At 40.4% G+C, this 19,149-nt stretch overlaps 4 protein-coding genes across 7 annotated transcripts in view; 2 read left to right on the forward strand and 2 right to left on the reverse strand.

Moving 5' to 3' along the window:
* Positions 1–1,663, reverse strand: part of LOC144215274 (inactive phospholipase C-like protein 2) — a 22,536-nt gene extending 20,873 nt beyond the window's left edge. Inside the window, exon 1 of the mRNA XM_077744129.1 lies at positions 1,418–1,663. The gene's annotated coding sequence lies outside the window, so the exon portion shown is untranslated. The remainder of the gene's footprint in view (positions 1–1,417) is intronic.
* Positions 1–10,381, forward strand: part of rftn1a (raftlin, lipid raft linker 1a) — a 14,390-nt gene extending 4,009 nt beyond the window's left edge. The window contains exons 3-11 of one of the 2 annotated variants that reach the window (XM_077744134.1): positions 3,965–4,148; positions 5,544–5,655; positions 7,199–7,694; positions 7,821–8,027; positions 8,099–8,211; positions 8,278–8,381; positions 8,987–9,062; positions 9,283–9,588; positions 9,902–10,381. In XM_077744134.1, the coding sequence (XP_077600260.1) occupies positions 3,965–4,148; positions 5,544–5,655; positions 7,199–7,694; positions 7,821–8,027; positions 8,099–8,211; positions 8,278–8,381; positions 8,987–9,062; positions 9,283–9,588; positions 9,902–9,925 (1,622 nt within the window). In that variant the 3' untranslated portion in view covers positions 9,926–10,381. Of the gene's footprint in view, positions 1–3,964; positions 4,149–5,543; positions 5,656–7,198; positions 7,695–7,820; positions 8,028–8,098; positions 8,212–8,277; positions 8,382–8,986; positions 9,063–9,282 lie in introns of both variants that reach the window. The other variant, XM_077744135.1, reaches the window with a different exon arrangement.
* A 254-nt stretch (positions 10,382–10,635) lies between these two features.
* On the reverse strand, positions 10,636–15,137 carry oxnad1 (oxidoreductase NAD-binding domain containing 1). 2 transcript variants are annotated; one of them, XM_077744137.1, is made up of 8 exons: positions 14,972–15,137; positions 14,464–14,576; positions 13,823–13,886; positions 13,634–13,737; positions 12,568–12,709; positions 11,345–11,590; positions 11,159–11,267; positions 10,636–11,013 (listed from the first exon to the last, which is right to left on the reverse strand). In XM_077744137.1, the coding sequence occupies exons 2-8, from the start codon at positions 14,568–14,570 to the stop codon at positions 10,856–10,858; spliced, it is 930 nt and encodes a 309-aa protein (XP_077600263.1). In that variant the 5' UTR covers positions 14,571–14,576; positions 14,972–15,137; the 3' UTR covers positions 10,636–10,855. The 2 variants fall into 2 exon arrangements, with proteins under 2 accessions (XP_077600263.1, XP_077600262.1); XM_077744136.1 differs by having other exon boundaries at positions 13,823–13,889.
* On the forward strand, positions 10,875–18,991 carry LOC144215280 (uncharacterized). 2 transcript variants are annotated; one of them, XM_077744140.1, is made up of 2 exons: positions 10,875–11,023; positions 17,800–18,991. In XM_077744140.1, the coding sequence occupies exons 1-2, from the start codon at positions 10,979–10,981 to the stop codon at positions 18,181–18,183; spliced, it is 429 nt and encodes a 142-aa protein (XP_077600266.1). In that variant the 5' UTR covers positions 10,875–10,978; the 3' UTR covers positions 18,184–18,991. The 2 variants fall into 2 exon arrangements, with proteins under 2 accessions (XP_077600266.1, XP_077600267.1); XM_077744141.1 differs by lacking the exon at positions 10,875–11,023 and adding an exon at positions 16,829–17,077.
* The last annotated feature ends 158 nt before the right edge of the window (positions 18,992–19,149 follow it).

The following is a 19,149-nucleotide window of genomic DNA, read 5'->3' on the forward strand; positions in this document are numbered from 1 at the left end:
CTAAAAATACTAAAAAAAAATCTTCCTGTTGTTTCCCTCCCGTCTGATAGTCTACGCGGCAGAAAGACAAGCAAAACGAAGCAAAGTGCTAAGACGAACCTAACAAAACGGCTACTCTGCCCTCATAAGCTAGCGCCGTGTACAATATGAAGCGACAAGCCGAAACAGGTGCGGGAAGCTCAGTGCAATCCTCTGCGGGTGACTTAACGATGCAATGCCGCGACTGACATGACAGCAGACAAAATGGCGTAGCAAACTATGCTTTTTTTTGATGCAAGTAAAACACTTTGTGAAAAGTTACTGTAATCTTGCAGGAGAAAGGTGGGTCATTTTTTTTGATGCGGTCTTCACTCATTTGCTGTCGTTGACTGATGTAAATGTCAAATTAGTTCTTTGTATTTGATGATTTAGATTTGGTAAATAAAAATTATATTCCTTTTTTAATGTTTTTATATATTTTTGGTAGGATTTATTTTTAAAATGTTATTAGTAAATCAGTTTTATATATTTGTATTCTAAAATAGAACTTTTTAGAATTTCTTTAATTATACGTATTATCAAAAATAATTCTCTAATATTTTAATGTATTTGTTCAGTGAATATTTCAAGGTTTTTATAATTTAAAAATATTGTTTCACCCTTTTAATCAATATAAAGAACTAAAAGAATTGAATAATTAAGTTTCATTTCTTATTATTCTATTCAGCTCTGTTTAATTATTATTTTCTAAAGTTTGTGTATTTAAAAAAAATCTAAAATTATATTTGGTTTAATTCTATCACCCTTCTAGTTCAATGAAAATATATTTGTTCTGGTAAATTTAAACCGTTTTTAAATTTTCCCATTTTTAAAATGCACTTAATGTAACATATTCCATTGACCGTCAACAGCAGCCACTGAGTGAAGATGGCTATTGTGAATTGATTGTGTGTTTTGTGTGTGAGCCTCCCTCCATTTGAGATATAGAGAGCAAGAGCACTGAAGGATTATTTGATTGTTTGTGGAGATTGAGAGACCTCATTCCCAGGAAAGGGATTTTATTTCGGTGGGTGTAGAAGGTTGATATAGGCATCCTCCTGTCCATCGGTGACATTGGGGTAAAAAACTGCGGTCAAGTCTACACTCTAATTCAATTTAGCTGCCATTAATAATAACATTTGCCCGCCAGGCTGACTTGATGACTCTTGCGCTGTAATGAAAAACAAATATGGCAGACGCTTCCCCCCCTATGAGATATTGTACTGTTTATTAGACTAAAGTGGGGTTCTCAGAGGGGAGCTTGAAAGTGCTTTCCACTCAAGACTTTTGGATCTGAGAGCTTCAGACTGTCTGCTTTTCTAGCATTTTTTTTTCAACTGAGAGCTAATCTGTTAAAGTAGTAGTGCTGAAACCCCAAGAGAGAGAGTTCTCCACTTACTTTTTAGGTGTCAAGCGTCGTCACCAAAGACTTGAATTCATCTACTCGGAGCATAGGGGTCAAATTCAGATTTTTGTACGAATTTAGAGATTCCACTAGTTGAGTGCGACTTAGTCCCATCAGAGTATTACGAGGTCACGGTGATTCGACGTAGAATTAGGCCTGAGGGGTCAGACGTCTCACATGTTGCCCCGCCTCACCATAAAGCGCAAATCAATTGCCTTATTCCGCTTTTATCATCCAACAGCTGCACCCTATGACACCATCTCGCCTTTAAATGTCATCTTGACTATAAAGGGCCAGAGTAAAAATGGCGACCCGAGAAGCAAAGGCAAAAAAATGTGATGATGTAGTTACCAAAAGCGGGCTAGATCAAGGAGCTTAGTGGAGAAATGCAAATGTTTATCGGCTCTAGTTTGGTCGAGTGGGGAAACATAGTAAGTAGAATATAGGATCATTGTGTAAGAGTGCCAAAATTAAATCATTAAATGTTCTTGTATCACTATTTTTTTAAGGATCAATCGATGTCTTACTTATTTCAATGTTTATCTCAATTTTGTTAGCCTTTCCCAGTCAACAGATTGACGTCTATCCCCACTCTTCAGCAGTCAATGACTAAATCCACCTCTTCACTTCATTTTGACCAGATTTAAAGTGCCCCCCTAGCTTCGCTCCTGGTATGACGTATGCATCCCACTGATGAAACGTCTCATATTTCAACATCGCACATTTGTGCAATCTATTTGGTGGCGACGCCACCCCTGAAAGACAAATCCATCACTTGGCGATACGCCTTCTACCCCGACGTACTTATTCAAGGCGACATGTAAACGTTTCTCACCAGAGATGATTTAAAGAGTCGGCATGACTGACTTCCTTTTCGCGAGAACATCTTTCACGTTTGTGGGCTATTTTTCTCCAAAGGAGAGGCCTTCACACTGACCGACTACCTTCACGGTGGCATTCCCAGAACGGTAGGTAGCTCCCGGGCTCTGGGAAGCCGATTGTTTTATAGCCAACGTTTTGGCACAGATCCTTGCCTGAAACCTCTGCAAGTCATTAGAGGGCAATCTGAATAAAAAGTGAACCTCCAGCAAAGCGTTTATAAGCCTCCAGGGCGCTGTGAGCTCTAATCCTCATTCGTCACCTGGCAGGCTTAAAGCTTCCTCTCTTGGGGAAAAAAAAAGCACACTGACTGCCTGCCATGCCACAGTACACACTTGATAGTCATGCACAATATATATTCATATGGAATTATCAAAAAGCTCTAGTCACACACACCCCGATTTTAGGGAAATTAAGAGCAGAAGGTCACAAAGCCATGATATATCATATGTTCTTGGTCTGGGGATTTTTCTTGGTAAAATACTTCATATGTTCTTAGTCTGGGGATTTTTCTTGGTGTCTTCATCTCTGTCTTTCTTAACAGCTCTTGAAAGATTCCTCATCTCTTCATGATTGGTTCACTGCCATTGACAACAATAGAATTGCAGCAAATAGATATCGCCAGTCCTTCCAGTCCAGATGGATTGGGCGCCCACCACAACGAGAGGCACTCCTAATGAATCCCCTCAGCGACAGATGGTCTAAATGCCGCACCCTGATAACTTTAGCGCACCCGAATGAGAAGTTTGACTGAGCTAATGGCGACTAATGACAGGATCTTTGTTCCCACCGCCGCCGAGCAACATGCTCCCCAGCTGCTAATATAATCGTTACCATGCTGCTTTGGAGACACGCTCGCAGTTTGCTGGATAAAAGCCTCTGCAGCTTCCAAATATTTGTGCCAAGATGATGATGTGGGTTTTCCTCTTCCTGTTGAGGGAGCAATTTCTACGCATGAGTCATTTTGACATCCCACCTGTAGTATTGTACGGACATGTTGGCCATGGTGATCTCGCCCAAAGTGAAAATGAGATGGCGAGCTATTTTTTTTTCTTTTCTGCCTGTGTCTGCCTTTTAATTTATTCAGGTTATTTTCTCCTCTCCAGACCAATGCAAATGAGGCTGAATGAGAAATGTGACAAGCATTCAGGCGCAAACAAGGCCCCCCCCCCCCAAATCCCCCATCGTCTTCACTTCCATCCTCTCTCGCACACCTGGTTTCAGTCGGTGTGGCGGTGGCGCCGACGACAAGGCGGCGACCCCAAGAGGGAGAAGCTCATAAACGTGCCCCTTCTAAACCCTCCTCAGTCAGGTTTTTGCATACTCGAGGCCACAGATGAAGACGGAGTTCGAATGTAATTGCTTTTCAATTTACCGTGACGAAGCCATGTGTCGATTCTCGACGGGGAGGATCTTTAATTCCACATGATGCGCTTCTACCCGCAGGAGCCTCGTTGGAAGTAGTTGTTTTTTTTTCTTCTCGTCTGCCAAAATACAACAAATAAATGCATAATTAGATGTTAAAATGTCAGTGTTTACAGTACCTTTTGGACTAGAAGTTGAACCTGAGTATAGCACTTGCCAAACAATCTTCAATGAAAGTAGAAAAATATATATATATATATATGTACACTAACAAGTTTTTTTTGTTTTCTTCTCCAGAGGTGTCGGTGTCATCCGTGCTCTGCCTGTCTTCAGTTCGAGAACTTCCCATCCAGGTCAGGGAGCTCTACGCTCAAGGTTTCGTCCTGGTCTCCGTCCACCCCTTCGTGCATCCGTGCGGTCCTCGTCACGCCCACATTCAGCGCCAGCTTCACCGGGCCGTCTTAGTACGGGAAACTCCAAGGTAGGCCTATTTAAAGAATGGGTTAATGCCAAAAGATCCTATGAAGTATTCTATTGAATGTAATCATACAGTAATGTGGGCTAATATGCAGCAACGAGCACGATTTAAGTGATGTTACTTTGTGCCTTCATTGATGTGACAAGGAGAAGCTTCATCTCAAGCATAAGAGTCTCTGTAGCTTGCCTTCATCTTTTCATGTCAAATTACAACGGATGAGTCAAGCTTGACAAATGGTCCACTGCAGCTGGTTGCCCTAATTCTTTCAATTTTAACTTTAATTGATACACTGTAGCACGTGAGCTTGTTTGTGCGGTGCGAGAAGTGAGTTGAATTTTTGAAACAGATCTCCCACATGTTTTTACTGGTAGTTGTAACTGATTATCGATGAAATTATATTCAAGAAAATACATTAAAAAATATGTTCTATATTTACTGTTGAAGATAAAGAGTGAAAAATATTTGATAGAAGAATTATGTGTTTTTGTATATGACAGCAACCAACATCCAGCTCATTTAAACTGGGAAGACTGAATACTCATCTTTCGGTGACTAGTAAAAGAATTCAATTAAGAGAGCGTATAATAGGACAACAGGTGTCCGTCTCGCCACGGTCCATCAAGTGCACCTGTCTCCGTGGAAAAGGCTGATTACATCATCAACTGAAATTCACTCTTTCATCCCTTTCCAGAATGATGATGAACACCCGCCACTCTTTCTTTTGTCCCCCTCTGTCTTTTTTCTTCATACTACGGCCTTTTATCTCCACATCACCGCCGGCCCCTTTCATATTTAAAAAAAAAAAAAAATAGAAAGAAAATGAAGGCGAGCGAGGAAAAAAAAAAGACAGATCAACTGTTTGAAATGGAGCTGGGAATGTCACTCTCGCCTCAGAGTGCACGATATTACCTCGGCCTTCTCCCTGACCTCATTCCAAATATGAAGAGGCATATTTCAAAACTCTTTTTATTATTATTTTCTTTTATTGTCTCATCTTGCAGCAGAAGCCAAATATATATATATATATATATATATATATATATATATATATATATATATATATATATATATATATATATATATATATATATATATTTTTTTTTTTTATTTTTTTTTTACTGTAGTGGGGAACAATCAACTACTTGCTACCAAAACGGACATGATTTTTCTGCTGTGATCTTGGCGCTTGAGTGATGATGAGCAAAAAAGTCTGCCACAGCCAATAAAGCGGGGCACACATTCAAAGTGTAATGGAAGTGGGTAATAGCAGCCAAAGGAGGCCGACTGGGCAAATGTTCAAGCGGCACGCTCGTATTTTCTGCTTCAGCAGAACAGAATGGACTTGAATTTCCTGGCAATTTGGGATTGACTTTTCTTCTTTCTCTTCTTTGCTTGCAGCGGGGAGAAAAACCAGGACAAGAGATGGTGGAGACGCGGTTTGGAGACGGACGTGTGCGCGGCCGGTCAGCAGGTGGCTGACCCGGAGGTCATTCAGAGCTATGTTAAGAAGGTAGGTTTCATTCAAAAGTACGTAGGGATGTCTCCAAGTCTGAGAAGATACAAATGATGTGAATTGAATTCATTATTCTGGCTTTAAATTGACATTACATCCTTAAGCTATGCATAAAAAGTACCTGTTTTTAATCGCTGCTTGCTAATAGGAGAGTGAAGGAAACAGGTGCATGTATAATACAAGGCATTAAATCGATAAGATCATAAGTATTCATAATCAACCCTGAGAGAAAGTCGTCGACGGATGAATATCATTTCGACTGTCAAATTAAAATGATCCTATCTCCGGTTTTCTGCGGTTCATCGCGCCAACTCTGCAAATCTGCACTTTTGAAAAATGTTGACAACATCCGCTTATGTGAGTGAGTTTATTTTGTAAGACGCATTTAAGACTCAAAGTAAAGCATTCCTTAAGAACAGTAACAGTGCTATAAAAATAACGTCCCCACATTTTCTCTATTATTAACGTAACATTCAAGAAACTTGTACCTGAGACCAATGATCGCAACCAACCCTCCCAGTCAAAATGGATTGGATTTCTATCCCTGTCAATTGCACTGAAACATTATTGCCATTGTTGCGACCCCCCCCCCCCCCCTCCCGACATCATCAAAATTGTCCCTCAGCCAACAATGGGAAATGAAAATGTGCTCTTTTGCCTACTAGATTTGCATCTGAACGCCCAAAGAGCACACACAAAAGGAAACCTGATTGGATAGAAAATGCATCACAGCGTCTAATGTGATCCGCTCCAGCGGCGTGATATGAATAGCCAATCAGATGAGAGAAACGGGAGGCTTCTCGATAAGCATCCACACTGATTGTGCGAGCGTGTGCGTTCGATTTTTCTCTTCCTCGCCAGCCCTCCCACTCTCAATCTGTCGTACACTTTTTTTTTTTTTTTACGCTCGTGTGCGTTCTGTTGTGGGATGATGGGATGACGTGTGTGACAGGGGAGGACGTGGCTCATTATTGGGAATTTGCAGTCTAATTTTGCTCCCATCGAGACCGTGTGGCGAAATATCAAGTGACAAACGCAAACACGCACATACCCGCGCACGTGGACGGCCACGGATGAGCTCCTTTTGTCATTTGAATATTTGATCTTTGCCCATGATTAGCATGCTTCTAATTCAGCACCTCAGCATTTGTATGAGTGGAAATGAGGCTCTGGTGTATAAAAGGTGGATTACGGATGTCTTTTCTATTGAAGGGATGGATCAATGTGTTAAATGATGTGTAATATGTATGGAAAATGTCTGGATGAATATCATATCAAAGATGGAGAAGACTAATGAGCTGCTTTGTAGTCATTTTAAATGTATAGTGGGTTCTTACCTTCACCGATAGGCTTTTCTAGAATGAATGAATGGATTATTAAAACTATGTAATGAGATGCAAGTTTGAAATTTTTGTCTGAGTAGGTCACAGAGGTCAGAAAAGGATTGTAGTTTTTGTCAAACGTAAACAAGAACTTGATTTAGACACTGTCAATAGCTCTTCAACATGGTTGGTCATTTGCTGTTGTTATTTTCTTGCAGATCCAGGATGTGTCAGAACAAGGCTTAATGTTTGTGGGCTTCCTCCAACAACCGGGAGGTGCGCCCTTTTTCTCCGCCAACTGGGACCCTGATGATTTATCCTCCTTGCACTCTAGCCCTTCCCCCATACACCGACACCAACCCAGCGCAAAACCCAGCCCGACAGATCCTTCAGAACCACGCCGTGAAGACAGTGTCTCCTTTGTAGCCTCACAGGTTGATCACCAAAGCATCCAGGATGCCCAAGTCGACTGTTCACAAACCAACCAGGAAAGTTCTGATGAACGAATTCAGCATTTACCCAGAGAGGAGCTAGAAGAAATAAATCGGCAGCAAAGTCAAAAGAACAACCCACTCGAACTCGCAAATTCCCCAGAGGGGCACTCCCAACTTTCAAGTCAGCAAAATGGATCAGGTTCAGACCCGACTTGGAACAATAACCACATTAGCCTGAAAAATTCAGAGACAAAGAAGTTGGAAGCTTCATCGCAGACCCGTGAGTAGCCAACTACTAATACATTTTTTTAAGAGTCTCATGATAGGTTGTCTATTAGCATTAATAGCGCCGAATATGAAAAAGTGGCGTCCTTGCAAAAATATGAATCTGCATGTACACTTGTAGGAGGAATGCAGCTGTTCGCCTTATTCAACTCCATGGGAGAACTCAACACGTCTTTGAGGTTTTATTCGCTCCGAGTGCCTTTGCGGGTTCAAAAAGAGGCGGGCCTTGTCACAGATGTGGATGGGGATTGGCTGGACCACATGACTCAGCATTTTACTAACGGAGCTCAACTCATCGATGGATTTTTCCACCTCAGAGATGAAAACGGTAGGCAGCCTTACACGCAATCAACATATTATGCTGTGGCAGTAAGTAAAATATTTTTCTTTTCTCTCCAGATAACACTGGCTTTTCATCCGTGGACAGCGTCTTTATTTTTCACAACTCCACAGAAGAGAACGCATGCGCCTCTTTTGACGCCATCGTGGTGGAGCAGTGGACGGTCATCAACGTGAGACCACATTCTTCTTCTCTGGTATATTATGAGTAGATGATTTCATGTGTTTGTTTTGATCAGGGCGTTGTGGTGAAGGCGGACTACATCCCATTGCTGCAATCTCTGGCACCTTATGGATGGAGGCTCATGTGTGTGTTGCCCACTCCTATTGTCAAGAGCAACAGGTAAACACTGAACTCGCCTTGATTTATAAGATTAGAGAAAAAATGTGAATGCTGAGTCAAAATTCTTCTAAATAATTTGAATAAATATGATAGAAAACCCATTCTATTCATCATACTTTCAAATCAAGTCAACAAATTCCATCTTTAAAAGCTTCCAGTGTTGATTGACTAGTTAATTTTAACAATTGCCTTTAAGTGGGGGGATAAAGCATCAAAGTTGAGTAACAACATCTCAACTCTTCTACATTTTGGCATTTCTTATTCTCACAGCGCCAACTTTACCAGATTTTATACTTTCCTAATGAGCACTGCTACAGTACCTTTTTTATTTTGCAGTCTCGCCTCAGTTGTATAAGGATAAGTGCTGACAGCCTCACCCGAGTAACACAATGGAGATCTAACGAATCGTGATCATTCGCCGGATGTCTTAACATGAAACCACTTTTTCAATCTGTCAGCCAAAAGCGCCACTGCTGATCTCTTCCCCTTGTAACCTGTCGTGCTTCAAAACAGGGCTTGCCGACAAAAGAACTAATTTTCCAACGCATCATCACATTCGCGGGAATAAAAACGGGACGCTTCTTTCCCTTCTTTTCTGTCTGCAGTGATGGGAGTTTGTCGACTAAGCAAATCCTTTTCCTTCAGAGGCCCGTTTTGCAACGCAAGAGAAAAGATTTCAAGGTTGGTTGCCGTCTTAAGCACTAGCTCTTTACATTATGTTGCTAAATAGGGAATGTACAATTAATCTAAATGGCGTCTAATAATAGATCGACAAATGCTTCGTGTCGTAGAGAAACAAACGTCAGCCGGAGGCTTTGTTGCATTTTGTCAGGTGTCTTCAGGGAAAGCGAGAAATGAAAAAAAAAGATGAAATGTGTCAAACGCCTCCATTTTATATCAGATCCTGAACCTCCGAGGTCGCCAGAAGACAAAAAAGCACTCGTTCGCAGACATGCTCGAGGAGGGCGAGGACAGGTCGCTCGTCACCGAGACGGAGATGGCCAAGTTGAGGCACTCGAAAGAGGACCGACGGACGGAAGGATGGCCCCAGGAGGCCGAAAAGGACGCCGGGGAAAGGGAACTATCTTTTCATTCAGGCAGTCTGGAGTCCATCGAAGAGGAGACCGATATTGACGCTATGCAAACGGCCAAGTCGGTGAGGTGGACGGACGTGTGTCCGACAGACTGCGGAGGAGTCAGAGTTGAGGTAAAGACAGATGAGCGAATTAAACATCAGTTATTTTCTGGTGTCTGTTGACAGATCAAGTGCAAACCGGATGTTAATGTTTTGTGTGTTCAGTAGGGAGGGATGATACAACTCATGGTTTGAGAAATTGATATGGAGTGAATCCATGTGGGCCATTTTTAGCACCTTGTCAGGATAAGTCATTTTTGTTAAGGTTTTTCTAAATTTCTCACCACAAATGAATATATTACGATATTAGAATTTCCAACCAGTTTATTGGGTTAATCTGGAATTGATGTTGACAGCCAATCTGCAATTACTTTCCCACAAACAGCTGCCATTGATTGAATGCTTGTGAATGATTGCTGCCAACCCTCCCACTCAAAATGGAATGGACATCAATCACTGTCACTCAGCTAAACAAAGATGCCAATTTGTCAATTGCTTCTGGAATCATGTAAGTGTGCCTAATAGTCAGACAAGTTTTTATCATATGTTCCATTTTTTGAAAAATAATAATGTTGTGCAATTTGCTGCTTTTTGTTAATGGACGTCCTCACATGAAATGAGCTTTTTATCCGCTAAGTATTTTGTCGCTAACTTTGCTACTGTTTCAGTCATGTGCACTACACTTTTGACAGATTAGCCAAATGTAAAAAAAAAAGAAAAGTATTTTGTGTCACTGTGGATGATGGATGTATTTAGGTAAATTTCAGGAATGATGTACAGTGCTATTTATTTCTTATTTTCTTCACCACGTGTGTATCTTGCAAGAAGTGACAACAAAGCTGAAGTAAATTTTGCGTTACCACACTCTTCTCCCACATTTATTTCCTTCCATCCCATTTCCCAGGCGGAACAACTCAAACAAAACGACAATGGCACCCCCGCCGAGAGACGCCCACGACGCTCTCGGCGGGTGGTTTCAAGGATGCGGACCAATCAGGCGCCGCCAAGAGATTCCATCAGTTACGCTGAGGGTTTCCCATTGAGCCGTGTTATACTGCCACTGAAATAATGTGCATAACCTAATGAGCGTAAATCAAAACACGGGAAATTTGTCAATGATGGCGTGTTGGGAAACAATTTACTCTGATGTAAAATTATATGAGCATTCAATCAAATAAATTGTAAATAAATCAATAAATATAGAGTGACTAAAAACATGTTACATTTTCACAGATCAAATGAAATGAAAGTCCGGTCATTTCTTGCCAGTCAATGCAAGTTATCTTTCCACTCCCACTACAAAAAGGCATCAAAAAAATTCTGGGAGTGCCAAAAGCAGCTACCACCACTTTTCAAAGAGAATCCTGTCCTGCGGTAAGCCCAGTTCCAAAAGGATTTGTGAAACCGCCTCGATCATGGGCGGGGGTCCGCATAGATAACACAAAGTCCTCTGAGGGTCCACATGAGTCTCCAACTCCACCTCGGCGATTCTTCGACCTGGACAGAGGTGAGTTTTTGCTTTTATTCCCAGTTTATGTAAATGTATAGTGACAGTAAAACATACTTTATTCTGTGATTGCCCAGCAAAGACTTAATTTTTTTTACAATAAGTTTAAATAACGATTTTTTTTTTTTTACTTACGGCTAACAAACGGCTGTAGTTGCGGTTCAATATCGGTGGTCTGTTGCGTGACGTGGAATTCGCAAGTTAGCTTGTCAGGAAACTCCTTGCATGCCCATAGTATCGGATTCTAGGGGGGAGAATCAATTATCAGTTAAATAAAAGAATAAATAAATACATAAATATAGGATATGTGTAATTAATTACCTTGAAAAGCAGCTCTTGGGTGGTCTTAGCACTGTAGCACAGATGAACCGATCCGATATTACAACCGCCCCCGCCAGAAGCTCGGTTCAGTTGCAACAGATCGGCCGAGTGTGACAAAATAGAATACAGCGGGTTGATGCCAACGCCGCCCGCCACTAGCAGCAAATCTGTGGCGGGGTCCGAAGGTGAAGGGTCGAAGTAGAAGTCGCCGCCGACGCGCATCGCTACTTGCGAACCTAGGGTACACTGCGGGAGGGAAATGACAGTTACTAACCAGACAACGGGTAGACGTATGCATTGAAAAAGCTTTTTATGTTAAATAGGGAATAAATATACTTTCATACACATTTCAGCTTAAGCACAAATGAAAAAGAAACCCACTATAGTCATAAACCGATTGCACAGTCGCCAGATTTAATGAAAACGGTATCAAATAACCTAAAAAAAAAAAAAAGATCAGTGTCTTCAAACACAGTTCGCCTTATTCATTCTCGCTTTCAAACAGCTGTAGACAAACAAGCCAAAATAAAACACATTGTTCAAATTCATACAGTAACTTGAAGGAGATTAAATTAAAAAAAATGCATGTGGCTTCTCGAGAAGGAAGAGATTAAGTTAAGAGGTTGTCAGAAATTTTTTTTAGTGCTGCTGTAGCGTTACCCTTATACATGAGGAAATGTAGTAGAAGTCCCAATTTGTAACCAACTTGTTTTTGTCAGTCTTCAAAAAGCATATATGCCTGTGAGTATGTGAATATTCATTGTTTTGAGAGTTAAACAGGGCAAAAATAGTTTACTGCGCTCATTTTAATGAGCATGTCAATGGTGTTTTTAATGGTACTTGCCTAGGGGGATTTCAGGATTAAAGGAATGCATAGTCTATTTTAATGCAGAAGATGAGAGAATTCTTTGTTGTATTTTACAGTTAAGGTCAACTACCATGTAAGACATAGCTTGAAAAGCCAATTTGGATTGAGAGGGACTGCGGAACCAAATTCATTTTGTTTTTAGTTTAAAAAATGTAATTGCGCTAAAAAAAAAAAAAAAGATCATTTATTGCCTACCCAGTTCAAATAAATTAGAAGTCTATGGTCATCAATGGCAACCGTTGAGTAAAATTGGAAAGCGTCGCTTATTTTACTACAATATTAGGTCAATCACCTGACTCCGTTTCAAACAATTTGTGACTTTAAAGCGCCCCCCCCCCCCCCCCCCCTCACTCACCGCGGTGTGAACCCAATGCGCCGGCGGGTGATTGGCAAACTTGACGGCCAGTTCCACGACACCCTCCCTCTGCAACAAACCCGGAGTGGAGCACATGGAGAAACCTCCCACCTTCTCCACTCCTGGGATGAAAAAATCCACCCTGCGAACAAAAAACAAAATTCTGACTTAGATTTCCGTTTCCGCCATTCCCGACTCATGCTACCCCCTCGGCCAGGCCACAATAGAACAAGAGAACGCCCGACCGACTGTTCGAGCGCAGGCCAGAAACGTGCCGAGCCGAAGGTCAGCCTGGGATTGTGCGGAGAGACGGCGACCTTTAACCCCGGCAAGGGCGGCGCTTCTAGAAAGCGTCGTCCTTAGACACGTGACCCCCTTTTTGGCTGTTGTTTCTAAGCAAACAAAGACCGTCTGTTTAACTCAACCATGAGCGTGATGAATATGGAACTGCTGTGAAAAGAGCACTTATGTTCCATCCACCCACCCACCACCATCTCCTCGGCTTCTTCTGCCACCTGGAGACCAACAACTTAGCGGCGCCTTTTTCTCGCAAACTCTGCGCTTTCCATGTATTTACATTCATTATCAAGCACTGCAAGGGAATTGGCTGGCGGGGTTTGGTATCTCGCCGCCGCCGCCCACCTACAGTATGCGCACCGTCGTGTATGTGTTCTGCTCATTAACATTGGCGGCACTGACTGACGCGCACCCCCACCAAGACAGAACTTGTTTCTTTGGAAATTGTCCATTATATTCTTATAATTAAACTACTAATACATAGATACATTTGGCTCCGTCCCATCCATCTGAACTACGTAGGCAATAAATAATCACTTTTTAATTTCATTATTCACTACTGCCCCGCCCTATTCGAATGTATTAGATAACTATTGTGGTTAATAGCTGTGAATGCCTTCAAAATGTTGATTTTTGTAGTTGGACAACAACAAAAAGTTCAGTTCTTGAATGTGCCACAGCGAGTAAAACACTGCCCCTGAGTGGTGAACTATAGTTCTGCAATCGCAATAGATGTACAATTAAAAAAATTAAGATAAATTATACTCACCACTGTCCCGCTTTAAAATTAAAATCCGGATGCGCCGTTAGCCGTAGACGTTTTACCGACTCCGATTCGTTTATGATGCCGCATACTTGAGCAGGATATACAACCTGTGTGCGGAACAGAAAGTTGAAGTATTTGCGTTTATAATTAAATACGTTTTTAAAAATACATTAAAAAGAAAAGGGGGTTTACACTTTGTCTTTGGTTGCTCGCCGTCCTCTCTAGATGGTCCATTTGTCTTTTGGAAGACATGCTTCTTCTAATCATGACAAAAAATTGCAATCTGTGGTTAGTGTTAAAGACAGTTAGAAAATAATTAAGTACAAGCGCTGTAACAGAATGTTGTTGTTGTTGTTTTTTTACTGATAAGTGATGTGGTTGTAGTTTGCAATGTTGTTAATGTCTCTTTAAACAATGAGTGATAAATCTGTCGAAAACTCAAAAAAATCTACATTATAATACAAATACAAAAATTCTGGTGAATAATTTAACATCTAAATTGACATAAATTGCTTTTTTAACATGGCTATTTACTTTCTACAAGTATATATTAACTTTGTCATTTTACATCTTTGTACGAATTACATTTGTGGGTAAATTACAATCATAATTATGACTTTAACCTATGTTTCTAACAATTTAAGATTGTGCCAATGTAAAAGTAATCACAAAGTGTTATGAGCACTTTAGAAAGTAGATCCGTCGTTAGTAGTAAGAGAATATTTTGTTATCACCTATGGAAGTTTGGAACTGTACTTTCAGAAACTAAGCACTAAAACTAAATACTCAGGATACTACAACGTCGAATAGAAAATGTGTTTAAAAAAAGTTACCTTAGGATAGAGTTAGGAACTGGTAGAAGGCAGCGAAGTAGTCCAGCGGCGGGGCACGATAAAGAGAAACTCCGGCTAGCGGACGGCAGGACGCAATGGATGCTCATCTCTACCTGTGGAGATATCAATGCGCGTTTAAGGTCAACATCTCGCGTGAGTTATTCAACAACGACGTAAACACGCGTGTCATCTGGGCAAAGCATAATAATAAGGGTATTGAACCACTACATTGCATTAGCTTTCTGTCCTTACCATAATCAAAAATGATAAAACTGTGACGTTTTAACATCATTCATAGTATGACTTTTTTTTTAATACGGGCAAGTATATGTACCTGAACAAAGTCGAACATTCAAGTGATAGATCCTTGTTTTGTGAGCATTCACATTCATGCAGTTTTTACTTGGTAGCACTTGGCAGCAATTTTAACAAGATCCTTCCGATTAACATTCGCTTTCACAATCACAAACTCGTGGCGTCTTATAACGTGGATAAAAGTCTATCTTACCAACAAGATCGGCCTATTTTGTCATAACATGTTGAAATCCGTCCCCAATATTGTTGTAACAACCTTCATCACGTTACAATAGCATGACAGTATAGTCACTTCTTCTTTGTGTGCTATTCGAGTAGTGTGTCGTCTGTGACGTTGTCGCCCTCTACTGAGTGTTCTGAGTCTTGCGCACTTTAGCCTTTCAATATCCAAATTGAACGTGTTTTTTAACCTTTTCACCCAGTCAATTTGTGTACAATTGCATGAGAAAATAACTTCAAAGTGGTGTCCACATTGTGTCCCGGCTTTACGTGGAGGGTGTGGACGCTCACTTTGCGACTCATCCACAGTCACATCCAAACATAAGAATACAAAATTAAACATCACAATACTCTACATGGGTGTGGATAATCTGTCTGAACATTTATAGGTGTAGTCGTGGTTCACACCAAATTGAAACGAGGGGGGAAAAAACTCAAGTTTAGCTGTATAAACAAACTAAGTAGTCTCTATGTGACATCACAAACTTCAAAAATGCACAATGACAACTATCTAAACCATGCAATCGTTCATCTAAGTAAACAAAAACGCACAATGCCATACGTTAAACGTGATATTGGCCAGCTCCACCCAGATATCGAGAATATAGAAAGATTTAGTTAAAAAAAAAAATACATTAATAGATATCTTGTGAGGGAAATCTATTTTAATGGGCCTGCTTTGTTTACTTGTCCTGAAAATGTAGGGTTACTTGAAAATCACAACAGTATCTTAGTCACGGCAGGCACTGGCTTATTCCGAGGTGTTTTGCGAGCTGACTCTACCAGTCGGACTGGCTGCTTTGTGCTCTGGTTCCCATGGCGCGCGCATCTTGGTTCAACCTGTTGTTCGATTCCACCGCAGTGGCCAAAAGACTATTTCGTGTAGGATTCTGACAGTCACTCACTTGGCTCTCAACGCCCACGTGGCGTGAGGCCCGAGAACCGGTTATTAGTGTCGTCACAGCCAGACGGACGTCTGTTGATCTGAGAAAAAGTCTATATAGTGATAATGAGGCAGAAAATGACAGGCCAAAATATCCCAAAACAAAGTAATTGGTGGTTAAGAGGATTTCAAGTAGTAGTATGATAGTCAATCATCATGTTTCAGTGCTCAACAATGTATTTGCACTTAAAAAAATGCAATGTACTGTAAATTATCACTTAAAATGTTATTTTCAATAACATGTTTAGTTTCAGGCTAAAGATTTATAATTTCCCCATTTTTGTCAATTTTTTAAACAGAGTACTGCTTGCTACTAAAAAAAAAAACTTGGCAGAAAGCAGTGTACAATAAACCTGGAAGGAACCTGCTGCACTTGTTATACTATTTCACTTTACTGGCCCATTTCAATTGATAGTCTGAGAATATGTTTTTAGTGCCATGTCACCATACTCTGATTTTTTTTTTACCTTAGTTTAGTTTCTACTTGGACGTTTATGTTTTAATAGCTTCATTTCTTTTGAAGCACTTTTCAATGACACACACAAAACGTCTTTCAATACTGGGTTGGGTCAAACAAGTACAAATACAAAAGATTTTTTATTTATTTTTTAAATTTAAGATCTTTCATTATATACTCCCATCAGGTGCGAGTGGTTAGCACTTTGGTCTCGTAGCTCTGGGGTCCTGGGTTCAAGTCCAGGTTAGTCCACCTGTGTGGAGTTTGTATATTCTACCTAGGCCTGGGTACTCTGATTTCCTCACATGAGATGAGTTGGGTGTGTTGCCCGGCAACGTCAAACCCTGGCCAGGCCAAGTAGTGGGCGTGGCTCACCCGGCCAATCGAGAGCGAGCGCAGGTGCGACCAGGGGAGAGTTTCGGAGACGCAAACCTGCTGGTTCAGTCGGCGGAAAACGACACCGCTTATGACATCTCATATCAACATTTTGGAAGATTTCACAAGGAAGGCTTGACAAATTTAGACGGATTTTCTGAGTGGCCAAGACAACATTTGTGGACATCTTCATTTTATTGTTGACAATTTGCCGTCACTGTGGCTTAAAAGTAGTGGCATAAAATTGGAGTTTTTTGTTCTAATTTGGCTCATCGCAAGAATATAAATACCCTGCTTTTCTTCAAGTAAGTTATTTTTTAGCATGTCTTTATGGGAATCACAGTTTGACTTGGCTTTTTTTTGTCCCCTGGTTTTGCAAAGCAGGTTTTCCGAGATTAGCTAGTGGATGTCCCGTGATTGGCGGAACCTGTATGATAAATAATGACAAAGCTAACTAGTTTGTTTTGTGAAATCAGTGTTTCAATTATTGTTTTATATGTTCCAAAAATGACACAATGAGTGTAAGGTTAATTGACATTTTAATTGTGTATGTTACTGTCAGATCAGTACAGAAAAAAACATGGTTTCGGTGCCTTTAACGTAGAAAGACGTCCAATCCATTTGAACAAAGACAGGCTGGCAGTACTAAAGTATGTTTTTACTTTTAAAAAAAACATGCAATTTTTTGTTAAACCCAAGTTCACCTTTTAAAAATTAAAACAGTCCAAATCTAAATTTTCTTTTAAAAATCAAGTCAACTTAAGCACAAACAAACATTTTTCCAACTGATTGTGAATTATTTTTCATGCAAAAACTTCATAGTTATACCCACAAAACAATTTTTTAATTGGGTGTTGTCAATATAAATGTTGTTGTCTTACCAACACCCACAAGATTAAAAACACGTCAATCAATGTCTCACCAGCCCTCAAATTTCGACTGGATTGGACATCTATTCCCATTAACCAAGTCTTCATTTTGAGCATTTTTAATGTTTTACATAACCCACTATGATTTCCCTTTATAGATTCCACCGAAAATGACAGAAAAGGCCAAATGGTGGAAGGCCTTCCTACCCAAGAAGAAGCCGGGCAGTGCCAGGGACGGCACTTCCCCTCACGCATATGGCGCAGACTTTGACCCATTTGCTCAAGACAAATCCAAAGAGTCCAAAACCAGCGGCGACCAATCTGTACCCCAACAAGAAGCTAACAACAGCTCCTGCCTATTCAGCGGCGAGACCTACGACGACTCTCACATGGAGTCGCTCTTTAACGAGCAGACTTGCCGCAGAAATTTGAAAGTGTCCCGCTCGGGTAGGCATAAGCAGAAGTTTAGGGGTCGGCTCGCCCTTCCCTTCGAGGAGAAAGGTGGGGAGAACGTGGCACCGACAAAAGATGACGTCCGGTGACGGTTAGGGAGCGAGAAGGGACTCTGCCAAAACTAGGAAAAGCTTTCCTTGGCTTGAGGTTCTGCGGAAATGTTTTTTTTTCTGAAGGAAGACGACGAGGAGCCGAGAAAGACCACGACGTCGATAGAAAGAAGAAGAAAAAAACGAAATGTTTAAATGAAGGATGTGCCTTTTGTGAAAAATGCTTTTGTTTAACAAGTCAGGAAACCTTGAGGGATGTTGTAGATTTAAGAAAAATAATGATTAAACAATTGCTTTTTTTATGAAGGATGAAAATCCAGAAAATATTAATGACCTTTTGGGACAAGAGAATGTTTTGTTTTATTAAAATGAAAGTAAGATAAGAGGAATACATGTAATTGTTGCTATTAGTTTGTGATTTTTGGTTCTTTAAAATGACATGTATATGCAAATAGGGTTATTTTTATTGATCAATTTAAATCAGGCTATCAAATGAGTATTGTTTTAAATAGCATTGTCATTTCAAACCTGTTATTCTACTCTTTTACCACGAGTGGTCGCGACTTCCAATTTGACGTTCCCTAACCTGCCAGTCAATAAAATGAAGGCAGTCCAAAATAAACACTATTAGGTGATGTTACAAATTCATATCTCAGGATAATTGACTACCAGGTGAGTCACAGGATCAAAATAAAAAGCAGCACAATGTAAATACCTCGCCCTAGAATACCTGTTTGATCGAAACTTTTTCCCTTTTGCCGAGTCAAATGTAACCAAACAAGAAAAAAAAACCTTATTGAATTTTATGTACATTTATGCAAATGTTGTCAATATATTTTTCAAATTGCCCCCTTGTGTTTTTTCTACAAAATTGCAAAACTATTATGTGTTCATTGAAGTTAATTGACCGTAAATACGTCTGAGATCTTGTTATTATTCTTATAATTGCAATATAATCATTTCTGCTTTTAATTATTTTAATGCAATTGATTCACTTCTTTTATT

Source organism: Stigmatopora nigra, chromosome 21 (assembly GCF_051989575.1).
Source record: "Stigmatopora nigra isolate UIUO_SnigA chromosome 21, RoL_Snig_1.1, whole genome shotgun sequence".
Taxonomy (NCBI): Eukaryota; Metazoa; Chordata; class Actinopteri; order Syngnathiformes; family Syngnathidae; genus Stigmatopora; species Stigmatopora nigra.

What these genes read in the sequence shown, in the direction of transcription:
- LOC144215280 (XM_077744140.1), top strand. Translation starts at nt 10,979, where the DNA reads ATGAGTCTCCAACTCCACCTCGGCGATTCTTCGACCTGGACAGAG. An exon ending in ATTCTTCGACCTGGACAGAG is followed by an intron (nt 11,024 to 17,799) that starts GTGAGTTTTTGC and finishes TTCCCTTTATAG; the next exon opens with ATTCCACCGAAAATGACAGA.
- oxnad1 (XM_077744136.1), bottom strand. Translation starts at nt 14,570, where the DNA reads ATGAGCATCCATTGCGTCCTGCCGTCCGCTAGCCGGAGTTTCTCTTTA. An exon ending in GTTCCTAACTCTATCCTAAG is followed by an intron (nt 13,890 to 14,463) that starts GTAACTTTTTTT and finishes TGTCATGATTAG; the next exon opens with AAGAAGCATGTCTTCCAAAA. An exon ending in CGCATTGGGTTCACACCGCG is followed by an intron (nt 11,591 to 12,567) that starts GTGAGTGAGGGG and finishes TCCCTCCCGCAG; the next exon opens with TGTACCCTAGGTTCGCAAGT.